Source organism: Canis aureus, chromosome 38 (assembly GCF_053574225.1).
Source record: "Canis aureus isolate CA01 chromosome 38, VMU_Caureus_v.1.0, whole genome shotgun sequence".
Classification (NCBI taxonomy): domain Eukaryota; kingdom Metazoa; phylum Chordata; class Mammalia; order Carnivora; family Canidae; genus Canis; species Canis aureus.
Window position 1 is genome coordinate 1,915,427 of NC_135648.1, and position 13,468 is coordinate 1,928,894.

At 54.9% G+C, this 13,468-nt stretch overlaps 1 protein-coding gene across 5 annotated transcripts in view; it reads left to right on the forward strand.

The window, feature by feature from the left end:
* Positions 1-3,646: 3,646 nt before the first annotated feature.
* Positions 3,647-13,468, forward strand: part of LOC144307278 (sodium/potassium-transporting ATPase subunit alpha-4) — a 28,681-nt gene continuing 18,859 nt past the window's right edge. For 3 of the 5 annotated variants that reach the window (XM_077886901.1, XM_077886903.1, XM_077886902.1), the window contains exons 1-7: positions 3,647-4,058; positions 4,214-4,273; positions 5,891-6,094; positions 6,581-6,694; positions 8,689-8,823; positions 9,105-9,222; positions 12,652-12,920. In XM_077886901.1, coding sequence (XP_077743027.1) covers positions 3,906-4,058; positions 4,214-4,273; positions 5,891-6,094; positions 6,581-6,694; positions 8,689-8,823; positions 9,105-9,222; positions 12,652-12,920 — 1,053 coding nt within the window. In that variant the 5' untranslated portion in view covers positions 3,647-3,905. The remainder of the gene's footprint in view (positions 4,059-4,213; positions 4,274-5,890; positions 6,095-6,580; positions 6,695-8,688; positions 8,824-9,104; positions 9,223-12,651; positions 12,921-13,468) is intronic. The other 2 variants (XM_077886904.1, XM_077886900.1) reach the window with 2 other exon arrangements.

Genomic DNA, 13,468 nt, shown 5'->3' on the forward strand with positions numbered 1-13,468 from the left:
TGACGACCAACAAATCGCAGAATGTAAGTACAGTGTATTATATGGAAAACCAACCACCAACATCCACTAGGAAAAATGATTAAATAGTCATTTCACAAAAATGTTGAGAAAGTGATCAGTAAAATTCAACGTCTATTGTGGATTAAAATCCAGCATCTAGGGGGCGCCTCGGTGGCTCAGTCCCTTAAGCAGCTGCCTTTGGCTCAGGTCAAGATGGTGGGGGGTGGGGGGTCCTGGGATCCAGCCCGGCTTCCGGCTCCCTGTGGAGCCCGCTTCTCCCTCTCCCTCTGCCTGCTGCTACCGCTGCTCGTGCTCTCTCTGTGTCAAATAAATACATAAACCTAAAAAAGAAAAGAAGGGAAAAGCATCGAGGAAGAGCGATCGTGCTCAGAGAAGAGGAGGGGGATGCAGTAAGTCTGGAGAACTATCATAGCAACTACAACAAAAGCTCTAGCAACATTTGAAATCCCGAATTAGGAGTTTATATTTAAATAGTCTAAATAGAGAGACAAACCAGAAGAAATAAAAACTTTTGTGCATGTGTGTGTGTGGTAAAGGAGATGCTGTTAAATAAGTCAAAGATCCGCGGTAGTCCTCCCAAACGAAGTAACAGCAGCAACAACAAACACCTGGAAGCAATGAGTTCAAAGTCACGGGGCAGGAGATATCGGTTCTTTCAAAATCACACAGAGCCCTAAAATTAGTGAGATAGAAGATACGGTACAAACAGCCTCCATTTACGACAGAGCCAAAGTCAATTACAGTCAAGATTCCGCGTGCGTGACATATGGCACTTACTAAAGAAACTTTAAAAGCACAACCAAGGAGAGTAATAAAGACAAACAGGAATTGGGGGATTGCGAGTCCCGGCTGCTGTCTGGGAGACAGAATGTAGGAAAGAGAAACAGAAGTTGCTCTGAAGACTCGTTCCAATATCAGAATCTTCACCGTGTTTTCATAAAACACGACCTCACTGCAAGCGGGCTCGGGCAAGACTATCAGAGCTTCTTCTAGGTGATTATGAGAGCCATGGGAGGCAGCCGTTGGGCTAGCATGTTGGCTCTGGCAGATTTTAAACCGTAGCGGACCAAAGGGACAATCAGCAAAACCTTGAACATTGAGATAAAACCTGAAAGTTCATCATTCATCCAACATATTTTTAGGAACCATTTGTGGACCAGCCGCTCTGTGCTATTCTGGGAACTGGGTATACAGCCGTGAATAAGCCGGGAGAGGTCCCCACGGTCACGGTCATGGTCACGGAGAAACAGACTGGTAGCAAGTCGACCGGCAGATAAGTGGGCGGGATGATTTCAGAGGGTGCAGAGCACAGCGAAGGCCACGGGATGGATTGAGGGCTGTTAGGTGCGGGGGGGGGGGGGGGGGGGGTGGAGGTGGTGAGGGGTGCAGACGGGGGAGGGGTGGGGATGGGAGATTAAGGGTGAGGGGAGGGGTGAGGGTGCCGGGCAGGGGAGGGCGGCTGTATTGGCTTCGACAATCAGAAGGCCTCTCTGAAGAAGTAGACCTTTGAGCTAAGATCTGCAGAGCAGAATAAGGTTTCCAAAAATAATTTCATTGATTCTAGTTGTTTTGGGGGCGAGGGGGACCTCCCATGGGCAAAGCTGGGCCGAGGGCTGCGCTCATGTAGATGATGCACAGGTGAGCCTGGTGATGGTAACTTTCAATTGATCCTTGCTCTTTAGGGCTTTACGATCTGCATGACCCACAAAGACCGGGGCGGGGAGGTGGGGGCACAGAGAAGGTTTGTGACCCGTATGACAAGGGGCCCTAACAAATCCCTAAGAATAAGAGGGCAGTGGGAAACTGGGAAAAGTATAAGGAACGATCCACAAAAAGGAAAATGAAATCCAGAAAGCCCATAAGGGAAAAACATGCTCACCTAGACAACTGAGAAATGCAAACGAAAGCTCTAGGGTACCGCATTGCACCAGTTACAGTGACAGAAACAAGAGCAAAGTCATCCGGCACGATGACACGCTCGCCCTGGTTGCCGGGACAGAGCTCGGAAGAGCCCTTTCCAAGAGCGATCCAGAGAACCTCCTAAAAATCTAGACGAGAGGAGCCTGTGATCCAGCCGCAGAAGTCAGCTTCCCAGGAAACGAAGCAAAGGACCGAACGGGAACCACGTAGGACGCGGCAATGTCTCCAATGAGTAAAAGGCAAAGGGAATCATCCGGTAGATCCATCGGTTGGGGGAGAGGCCGAGTAGAGCAGGGTCAGGGAAGAATCTGGAACCATCGCAGCCCTGGCCTCTGGCACGGGTCGACGGCCAAAAGGGGGCTGGACGATTCCTTACCCGCCAAGCCTCTATCTCCTTCGAGACTGTGTGAGCAGAAGAGAGACTGGAAGGATGTGCACACATCGCCCCAGCAGTAACACCACCGGCGGCGAATCTGGTTTGGAGGGAGTCCAAGTGGGACTCATCGTTTTTATTTTGTCCATTTTTATTTTATTATTTATTTTATTTTTTCATGAGAGAGAGAGAGAGAGAGAGGCAGAGACCCAGGCAGAGGGAGAAGCAGGCTCCATGCAGGGACCCCGACGTGGGACTCGATCCCGGGTCCCCAGGATCACGCCCTGGGCCAAAGCCGGCACTAAACCGCTGAGCCACCCGGGCTGCCCTTTTTTGTCCATTTTTAAAAGAGAAGAAAAACCCAGGCCAGTCTAGTGGAGAAACAGCTCATCACTGTCCCAGCAGGGAGGGAAAAAATCTCTACTTCTGAACAGTTGAAGGAGCACTGCGTCAGCAACCAAGGCGAGGTTTTCTGATGTAGTCATATTTTTTGGCTCGTATTTGTAAAAAGCGTGCCAGACTAGACTGCAGTGAAACAGATACCAGACAACAGCCGGGGAGGATGTCTGTGGCGTGCGTAACGGAGAAAAATCTACAAATGACAGAAATATACAGCTGCTTCGGAGATGCTTTCTGGAAGGAGGTATTTACACATAAAACACAAATACAATTAACATTATCAAAGCACTTTCCGAGCTGTCAAAGAAGGAGAACAGGAGAGAAAAATATGTTGTCTTAAAAGGAGGAAATGCAGCGCCGTCACGCAGAAAAGCCGGGTTTTATTCTAAGGCGAGCTACACATGAAGCCACGAATAAAAGTAATAATAGTTGATTCAGGCTATTTCCTGAGCACGTACTACATGCGCCAGACATTGTGCTTTACGCAGAGCAGCTCCACTTAAATCCGCACTCTTGCCGCCTTAGGTAGGCGGTACCCCCCTCGCAGACGGGGCAGGAGAGGCACAGAGAGGTTCCGTCGCTCGCCCAGGGCCACACAGCTGGTAAGCCCAGGAGCCAGGATGCGATCCCAGGACTGAGTCTCAGCCCAAGGTCCGACCGATTCTGCTCCGACCTCCTGAAACTAAAAGGTGGAGGAGGAGGGTGGTGGCCGCAGGCCGCAGGAAGAGCTCGCCCCCACGCAGGGCCCGCGTCGCCCGTCAGCTGCCAAGGGGCCCTGCGAGCCCCGGCCCGTGGGGCCCTCACGCCGAGGCTCGGACCCTGTGGCGGAAGCCGCCCCTGCCCCCCGCAAGCCCAGCCAGGGGCTCTGGGCCAGAACTGTCCTGAGGCCTTTGTGACCACAGAGCTGGGGGTTGCCACGGCGCCCGCAGGGCCTGGGCCGGGGCCTCCTCCCCTGAGCCACCGCTGGCACTCGGCATCTGCACCTGCTCCCCGAGACAGGGCTGCCCCCACCCTGTCCCCGGCCCTGCTCGGCCTCGCCCTCCCGGGAGCCCCCCTCCAGCCTCTGCTCCCCCACCCGATCCCCCCGGGCTACCCGGCCCCCCACTTCCCTCTGGGCGCTGCCACCATCTCCTCCGCGCTCTGGGCCTCCTTCCCCGCAGCTGAGCTGGGTCTTCGATCTCCAGGGAGGACCATGGGGCGTGGGGGGAAGAAGGGGACCGTGACCCCTCGGGAGCTGAACCCAAGCCCAAGACTTAAAAGGGGGCCTAAAATGGGGAAGAGAAGAAAAATGAAGAGGAAAAAAAAGAAGACTGATATGGAGGAGCTGAAGAAGGAAGTGGTCCTGGTAAGAACCCCCCGCTGCCCTCCTCAGCCCGGGCCGGCCCTCCCCGCTGGGACCAGCTCCCAGGCCAGGCCTGTCCCTCTTCCCCAGGTGCTTCCCCCCCCCCGGAAATGACCCGGGTCACCGCCTGTCCCCCAACGACTCCACTGTCCCCTCAGGACGATCACAAATTAACCCTGGAAGAGCTGAGCACCAAGTACTCCGTGGACCTGATGATGGTGAGCGAAGGAGGCCCCTCGGGGGGTGGAGGGTCTCCGTCCCACCGGTCCCACTCAGGGCCCCAACTTGCCGGGCGATGCTGTTACCCGCCCTGCACCCAGGGACGTCGCCCAGCAACGCCCCCAAGAGCTCAGGGTGACGTGAGAGAAAGGAGAAGGGGCAGGGCAGCTCTCCAGCCAGGGTCCTCGGGACCCCCTCTCTGCTCCCACGAAGTATCAAGACCCTAAGGAGCTTTGGTTTATGTGAGGTACGTCTACCCACGATGATCCTATTCAACACAACCACTGAGAAAATTAAAAAGCACTCCCTGATTCATTTCGAAATGAGGGTAGATCCACCGTATATGAGTAAAAATAATATTTTCATGACAAATAACTGTTTTCCCAAATAAAAATCTAGCAGCGTTTTTACGTTTTTGCAAACCTCTTTAATGTCTAGCTTTTTAATAGAAGACAGCTGGATTCCCATATATTTTCAGTATTAAATCCGTCGCGATGCTACGCGTCACGTAGCCTCTGGAAACTTCCACCACATGCCCGAGAGCAAGGGTGGGAAAAGACGAACCATGATTTAGCCCCCTTGTGAGAATCGTCTGACCTCGCCGACTCGCCGAGGGGGGCTCGGGGCCCCGTGAGTGCCCAGACCACACTTTGAGAACCACCACTTTCACAGTGAACTAATACTTTGCCTATCACCACTAGTGCTGCTGCTACTGTGGCCACTGACACGAGGACCCCAAATAAAAACTTAGAGTACAAGCTCTTAGTTCTAGAATCTCTTCACTGAAGGGCTCCATCTGGTAACCAGGGAGGCGCGTAGGAGCCTTGAATGTTTTCATTCAAACTGTGTGTCTTTCAGGGGGAGCTGGGGAGGGGCCGGTGGGGACTAAGGAGAGCTTGTTCTAGAGCCCTCTGGGGGGATCCCTGGGGGCTCAGTGGCTGAGCATCTGCCTTCACCTCAGGGTGTGACCCCAAGGTCCCGGGATCGAGTCCCACGTCGGGCTCCCTGCATGGAGCCTGCTTCTCCCTCTGCCTGGGTCTCTGCCTCTCTGTGTGTCTCTCATGAAATAAATAAAATCTTAAGAAATAAAAAAGAAAAGAAAAGAAAGGACCTTCTGGTGGGTTCTACTCTTTCAGGTAGAGGGAAGGGCACACAGACGCAGGCCCAGGGTACGGGGAGGACCTCTGCATTCATGGGTTTGGTTGGCATTTTCCCCCGAGTCTGAGTGAAAGACCCCAAGTGTGAACGTCCGGACGTCATTGGCGTGCCCCCTCGTGGCGTTGGGCTTGCACGTTAGCTCATCGGCGTGAGGGCTGGCACCCCGGGAAGGCAGGGACCGGCTGGTCCCCGTGTCCTGCCGCTGCACCCGCCCGAGACAGGTGTTGGGTTGTGAGTCAGCCCATCAGCCGAAGTCCCGGCCCGCGCAAGCGTGTGCTAAACGAGGGGAACCCCCCTGTCCTGCCAGTTTAAGGCCCCACTTCTCGAGAAAGAATGCGCAGGTGACCTTCAGGGGGTCGGTTGGTCTCCAGCGCCTGGGGCTGCGGCACCCCTGAGCTTCACTCGTGCTGCTCCTCCGCTCGGGGCTCTCTATCCGTCCCTGGTTCCTCTCCACGCAGGGCCTTAGCCCCGAAAGGGCGCAGGAAATCTTGAAAAAAAATGGGCCCAACGCCCTCACCCCGCCCCCCACAACCCCGGAGTGGGTCAAGTTCTGTCGCCAGCTGTTCGGGGGCTTCTCCATCCTGCTGTGGATCGGGGCCATCCTCTGCTTCCTGGCCTACGGCATCCAGGTGCACTACAAGGAGGACTCGACCAAGGACAACGTGAGTGTGCTGGGCTGCGGCCTGCGCCCGCCACGCGCTCCCCCGAGGTCCCCGCCCGAATCCCTGGCGCCCCCGGCCGCTGAGGGACCCCTCAGCCCCCTGCTTCCCCGGCCTGTGGTCTAGCGGCCACGGGCCCAGCTCCCCAAGCCGGATGCTTTCCCCCAGACACGTGCTCTGCTTCACGATCGTCCCACGCCCGGCAGAGCACTCGCAGCCCCTCCTCTTCCCCAGACGGTTCATCCCCGCATCCTCTCCGGTCCCCCTCCCTGGCCAGGCCCCCTCCCCTCCGCATCCCCCAGCCCACAAACCATCTTCCCGGGTGTTTGCTGGACCTTGCTGGCCCTCACGGAAGCTCAGGGTTCCGGAGTGAGGCACCCCGCCTCGGACTCTTCCTTAACCCCGGCTGTTACCCTTGCAAGCTCATTTTCTGAGGATGAAGAAGATGACGAAGACCTCCTGACGAGCCCTCTGTTTCCCCGCCCCCAGCTGTACCTGGGCATGGTCCTGGCTATTGTGGTCATGATCACCGGCTGCTTCTCCTACTACCAGGAGGCCAAGAGCTCCAAGATCATGGAGTCTTTCAGGAACATGGTGCCTCAGGTAGGACTGGGGTGGGAGGATGGAGTGAGGGAGGTGTAGAATGTGGCCAAACACACGAATTTTAAAGTCCCTGGAAAATTATACCCAACAGTACGTGAGCTGAGTGAGGCTGGTGATGAGGATGAGGGTCACTCGTGTTTTACTCTCAGGCCTTAAAAGTACCTGAGAAAGACGCAGCATCACCATGAAGTAGCGTAGTCTGCAACGCATGATCTCAATGTGGCGAGCATAATCTGGAGTCCCAAATGAGAACATTCTATTGAAAGGTGGGAGGTACAAAGGAGGTTGGAGAAGCTGGATTCTTCAAATGTCAGTGACCTTGAAGACAAAGCACAGGGGCGCCTGGGTGGCTCGGTCGGTTGAGCATCTAACTCTTGATTTTGGCTCTCAGGTCGTGATCTCAGGGTTGTGAGATTGAGCCCTGCCTTGGGCTCCAAGCTTGGGGGGGGAGTCTGTTTGCCATTCCCCCTCCCTCCCTCTGCACATCTGCCCTCACCTTGTGCATGCTCTTTCTCTCTAAAAAAAAAAAAAAAAAAGACAAAGTGCAGCTATGAGAATGTTCCAGACCACAGGAGGCTAAAGGGACACAACAACTAGTATCTAGACACCTGGCTGAGAGCAAATCCTGTGCTGAAGGAGAAAATAGTGTGGCAAAGGACATACTGGGCCCTGACAAAACTGGAAGACAGACGGTCGATGACGGTCTGGTGTCAAAGGAAATCTAGTGAAATCCACAACCGCGTTGCGGGTGTTTAACACACTGATTCAGGTGCCCGGGTGGCTCAGCGGGTGAGCACCTGCCTTCAGCTCAGGGCGTGACCCCGGGGTCCTAGGATCGAGTCCCGCATCGGGCTCCCCGCAGGGAGCCTGCTTCTCCCTCTGCCTGGGTCTCTGCCTCTCTCTGTGTGTCTCTCATGAATAAATAAATATTAATCTTAAAAAAAAAAAAACCAACAACCCATACTGATTCTCGGGATGTCCACACTAAAGTACGCAGGAGAGAAGTTCGCGATGTAGGAAACTTACCCTCCGATGGTGCCAGCACAGACGTGTTCGCACCCTGTACAGTGACCAAATGACAGAGCTCATGGGGTAAGATGTCAACAGGTGAATCTGGATAAAGGTTATATAGGTATTCACGACACAATTTTTATGCTTGCCACTTTTCTGAGAGTTTAGATGGTTTTCTAATAAGAAGTGATGTTTAAGCATCTGGAAGTAAGATGACAGCAGAAAGAGGTTTCTAGGCACAGAGCTGGAAACTGGGAGAGGAACGGGCGCCAGAATTTCCCGACAGCGTTGTCATGTTCTGGTGTCACAGCCCAGGATCTTTTCCTGGGTTCAGTCAGGGAACGATGCTTTGGTAAAATGAAGTCGGAGTTTGGAGACCTTTAATTAGCTTTTGCTGCCTAACAAGCCACCCCAAACGTGGCTCGGAACAGGAATCAGCGTTTGCCCCACGTCTGTGGCAGGGCTGTTCTGATCTGGGGTGAGCTGAGGGATGCTGCACGGGCGCAGATGACCTCACCCCCGTGTCTGGGGATGGCCGAGCCGGCTGTGACAGCCGGGGCCTTTCTCCTTCTGACCTCTCTTCCTCCGGGAGGCTGGCTCAGGCTTGCTCGATCCGGAGGCAGGGGGGTTCCCGGGGACAGCAGGGCAAGCCCCCACCTGCAAGTACTTTTTAAGCTTTTTTTAAGCTCTACATCATGCTTCTAGTGTCTGATGAGCTGGAGCACGGCGTACAGCCAAGCCTCGGTGTGGGGATGCGGAGGCAGACTCCATCTCTTAGGAGAGGACCGTTGCAGTCGCGCTGCAAGGGACAGGATGGTCAGCATTCAGAGTCTGCCACAGAGCCCCTCCAGGGTGGTGTGCCGAGGGACGGCATCGAGAAGGGAGTCAGAAGGAAGGCGATGAGGCACAGGAGCTTACAGGCCAGGAGCGGGTATGGGGGACGCAGAAAACTTCGGCAATGACCCCGCACCATCATCCCACAGCAAGCTCTGGTGATTCGAGCTGGAGAGAAGATGCAGATCAATGTAGAGGACGTGGTGGTAGGAGACCTCGTGGAGGTGAAGGGGGGAGACCGAATCCCGGCGGACCTCCGGCTCATCTCCACGCAGGGATGTAAGGTGAGGGAGTGAGGGGAGCCCCGGGAGGGGGCCAAGCACGGTCTTAGGTGGCCTCAGGTAGTGAGCCGGACTCGGTTAAGGAAAGCACGCTCTTATTATCCAGAACCTCCAGAAGTGACGAGTGCAAATTCGAGGTTGGAGACAACAGGTGCTTGTGTGTAAATTTGTTTCTCCCCGCGTGCCAATAATGATGATGGTGGTGGCAGACGAAGACGTGTCACCGTCATAAAGGAATCTTTCCTCCCATGCTCACTTGACGACCCATCCTCCCTCCCATCCAGGTGGACAACTCATCCTTGACTGGAGAGTCAGAGCCCCAGACCCGCTCCCCTGACTTCACCCACGAGAACCCTCTGGAGACCCGCAACATCTGTTTCTTCTCCACCAACTGTGTGGAAGGTGAGCATCACACCATAAATGCCTCGTTGCAAAAGCAGAGATTGAAATAAAGATTTCAAGAACGCCCTATCTTCTCAAGGTAGTTGGGTAGGTAACAGCTGGTGACCAGCCCAGGTCCTCCAGCACTCACGAGCTGTATGACCTTTGGTGAAAGGTCAAAGCCACCATTTCCACATTTGCACCACGATGATACCAAGGGTCGCTATCCCGTAGATTTTTATGTGGATTCAATGAGACAATGCGTATACAACACCCAGCACAAAGCCTCACACGTTGGAAGTGCCCTGTGATCGTCACCGCGTATCATTCCAGCCGGTGAACGGACTGTGCTCTCTAGAAGTTGAAAACAGCCCAGAAGGGCAGAAAATTATTCAGCCCCACTAGGTCAACCTTCTCCTGAATGAGCCCCAGCTTCTCACTATTCCAGGGAGGTATTGGCATTGGAAAGTTGAGTTTCCCGAGGTGCCACTCACACTTTGGCTTTGCTCCTGGAACCTAAGACACCTGAACAGGGAGGCAATTCTGAAAGGTGGTTGCAACGGACTCAGTCTCATGTCAACCTTCCCCCTTGAGGAGGCCAGCAAGACTCTCTGGAACATACGTGAAAGCCATTATTCATGCTTAAGAACAAATGTTCGGGTATCTAAGAAACAGCTATTTTTTTAATTGAACGCCCCGTATGGGCCGAGTGCTTACAGATGTCTCTGGCCCTCACGACACAACACAGCAGGCATTATCTCTACTTCACATGTGAAGAGCTCAAAGGAATTAAATGCGGTACCCAAGGGCACAAGTCAATAGCAAAGAGGAGACTCAAGGAATCCTTGAGTGCGGGTCTGTCTCCCAAAGCTCGTGCTCTTTCCACAGACCCTTCCCTGGAATAAAGCTTGCCAACGACCTCTCCGGTCATGAAAGTGTTTGACAAATATTTTAAAAGACGAGAATAACAATAAAGCTGAAGAAGAATCCATCCAGAAAATAAAATATATATATTGAAACTTTAAAAAAAATCGCTTCTCGGCCTTTTGGCTAAGATCAAGTGAAACTTAAAAAAAAATTTTTTTTGGGCAGAGAGATGCAGGTTATCAAGCTTCCCTTGAAAGCACTAGATTCTTTTTTTTTTTTTTTTTTTAAGATTTTATCTATTCATGAGAGACACAGAGAGAGGCAGAGACACAGGCAGAGGGAGAGGCAGGCTCCATGCAAGGAGCCCAATGTGGGACTCGATCCTGGGTCTCCAGGATCACACCCTGGGCTGAAGGCAGCGCTAAACTGCTGGGCCACTGGGGCTGCCCCAAGCACTAGATTCCTATTATTAACTTTTAGGGAAAAGTTTTGCTCACATTTGTCCTTCCCAAGTAGGTTTTTTATCACCAACATATATGCTTCAGAGAAGGGGGAGAGTGGGCAGTGGCATCCCATCCGAGAAACAAGGGTCTGGCGGGGATAGAGGCGGCCTTAATGGGAGACCAGAGGGACTCAACATGTGGCCCAGAGGATGGAGAGAGGTTGCAGGAGCTCTTGACTCTTAAAGGGAGGAATGTCCATGCGCTTTGCAAATGAGGAGCATACCTTAACCTTTATTCCAGACCCTCTGCTCCCTACTTTCGTGGCCCTGATAGGGCAGTGGGTACAGACATCTGTCTTTGGGTTCTCGTGCATCTCCATGGGGCCTGAGCTGTCTCCCTCTAGATGTGCAGGACAACAGAGGAGTCTGTCCAGCCGGGGGTATGAGAGCCTTGCCCTTGGGCTTAACTTCCCCAGGTTGACATCAACCCATCCTACGTCTAGATACTAGATCCTGCCTCTCCGCACATGGGTTAATCCATTTTTCACAGTAAAAATGAAGAACTAGACCAAACTGTGACACAAAATAGTTACAGGGAGCCCCAGATTCCATGCCTGCCCCAAACACCAAACGCTCTCGGCACCTCTCAGCAAGTGTAGCGTCCTCGACAAGACCCGGCGAAGGCCTCGGCCCTTCCGGGGACAGCCAGCGTGGAGCGCGTGTGCGAAGGGCCTCGTGCCCGAGCCACTCTTCCCTGGAACACCGGCCTCCCGTGGCCATCCAGGTGGGACCCTGCTCTCAGGCGCACTCAGCTGGAGGCTGCCCCAGAGATGAGCGGCCTCCCGCACCACAGTGTCTGTGGGAGCTGTCGGGGTAGAGCCGCCCCCACTGAGCCCCACGTGTGACTCTGAATCATCCCTCCTTAAGACCCTGAACTCCTCTAAACGAAGAAAAGGAAGACACCGACAGTCGCGCACCTACTGGGTGCCCGATTCGGTTCTGGGCTCCTTGACGGGCGCGCACCCCTCGTGCCAAGCTGAGGAAGCCGGAGTCGGTGTAAGGAGCTCGCCCTGGGCACACGCTGCCCCGGTGGAAAGTTGAACTTGCGGCCGGAGTCCCCGGATTCTAAACTAAGTGCTACTTCTAGAACAGGGTGATTCTGACCGTGACTTGGAAGGGTAGCAACTGCCCCATCACAGCGAAGCGGGAAACCTGTTTTGAGCCAAGAACCTAGTCTGGGCCCTCGGCCGTCACCTCAAGCCCCGTGAGTGAGTGAGTGAGTGAGTGAGCGGCCTCCAAGGCGCAGAGGTCGCCCCCCCCCAGGCCGCGCAGGCCCCGAGCCCGTGTTATGGCCTCTGCTCCCCGGCAGGGGTCAGGCTGGCTCCAGCGCCGAGCGGGGAGAGGCTCGGCTTCGCCACCACCCATCCGCGGGGTAACTCTCGGTGGTAGGGGTGACGGGGCACTCTGCCACTCGCAGGGGAGGCGCAGCTGCACCCCCAGCTCTACCCGCCCCTCCCGCCCCAGGTGTGACAACCGCCAGCCCTCCAGATGTTGCCCTGTGTCTCCCGGGGACGGACTGCCACCAGCTGCGGACCACTGGTTTGGGGGATGAGCAGATGCTGGAAGGGAGGACTCTAGAAGGGCGCCCCTATTCCTGGGGCTCTAGAAACTCCGGCTGCTGAGGGCCGAGAAGGACACATACAGGCCGTCGAGCTTCTCGACAGGCAAGGCGACGAGTCCACGACATTGGACAACTGTGAACTCTCCGCAGAGGTGTTTCGGGCGAGAACTTTACTTGTATAAAGTAAACACGCGAGGGCAGCCCGGGTGGCTCGGAGGTTCAGCGCCTGCCTTGGGCCCAGGGCGTGATGCTAGAGACCCGGGATCGAGTCCCGCGTCGGGCTCCCTGCATGGAGCCTGCTTCTCCCTCTGCCTGTGTCTCCGCCTCTCTCTCTCTCTCTCATGAATAAATAAATAAAATCTTAAAAAAAAAAAAAAAACCTGAACACGCGGAGCATAGAATACAAGAGCCTCCCGGAGGGCCTCCTCGAGTGTCCACCTTGCTGTTGAGCACAGAGGGTTCTCCTCGTGGGCGCCCAGGCCGGCAGCGCCCCGCCTCAGACCTCCCCGTTGCTCCGCAGGAACAGCCCGGGGCATCGTGATCGCCACGGGAGACTCCACGGTGATGGGCCGCATCGCCACCCTGACGTCCGGCCTGGTGGTCGGCAAGACCCCCATCGCGGCTGAGATCGAGCACTTCATCCAGCTGATCACGGGGGTGGCCGGCTTCCTGGGGGTCTCCTTCTTCGTGCTCTCGCTCATCCTGGGCTACGGCTGGCTGGAGGCTGTCATCTTCCTCATCGGCATCATCGTGGCCAACGTGCCCGAGGGGCTGCTGGCCACCGTCACCGTGAGTGGCCAAGGGGGAGGGCGGCCTCTGGGCAGACACCCGCCCCAGGGGGTGAGACCCTTAGTCTCTCTCTGGCTGTTGAACCCAGTGCAGAGGACCCGTGACGTGTGTGCCTCAGCTCCCAAACCCTCCCGGCTTCCTCCCCCCATGTGTTCTGGTGCCTTCTCTTTCTTCCCCGTGGGTAGCGATGCAGGAAGCGTTAGATTCTTCGTGGCCGGCAATGAGTTCCGGTCCTGGCTGCACCGGCCGGGAAACTTGGCCAAATCACTGAACATCTCCAGATTAACTCAGAATTATAGCATCTTGTTGGGAAGGACTTCAAGGCCCATAAAAATCCAACCTTTCGACCAATGCTGAATATCTCGTGCACACACCATGGGAGGAGATGATTATTTCTAGTCCTGGGAAGTCTGCCCCTTTGGTCTCCGCTCATGTCACCGCTGGGTTGCTCTAGCTGGATCTCATTGTGTTGAGCAGAAATATGATTTCCTGTTTGGTCCTGGTTTTCCCATCTGAAGAAACACAAAACAAGTCATTTCTCTCTCTCC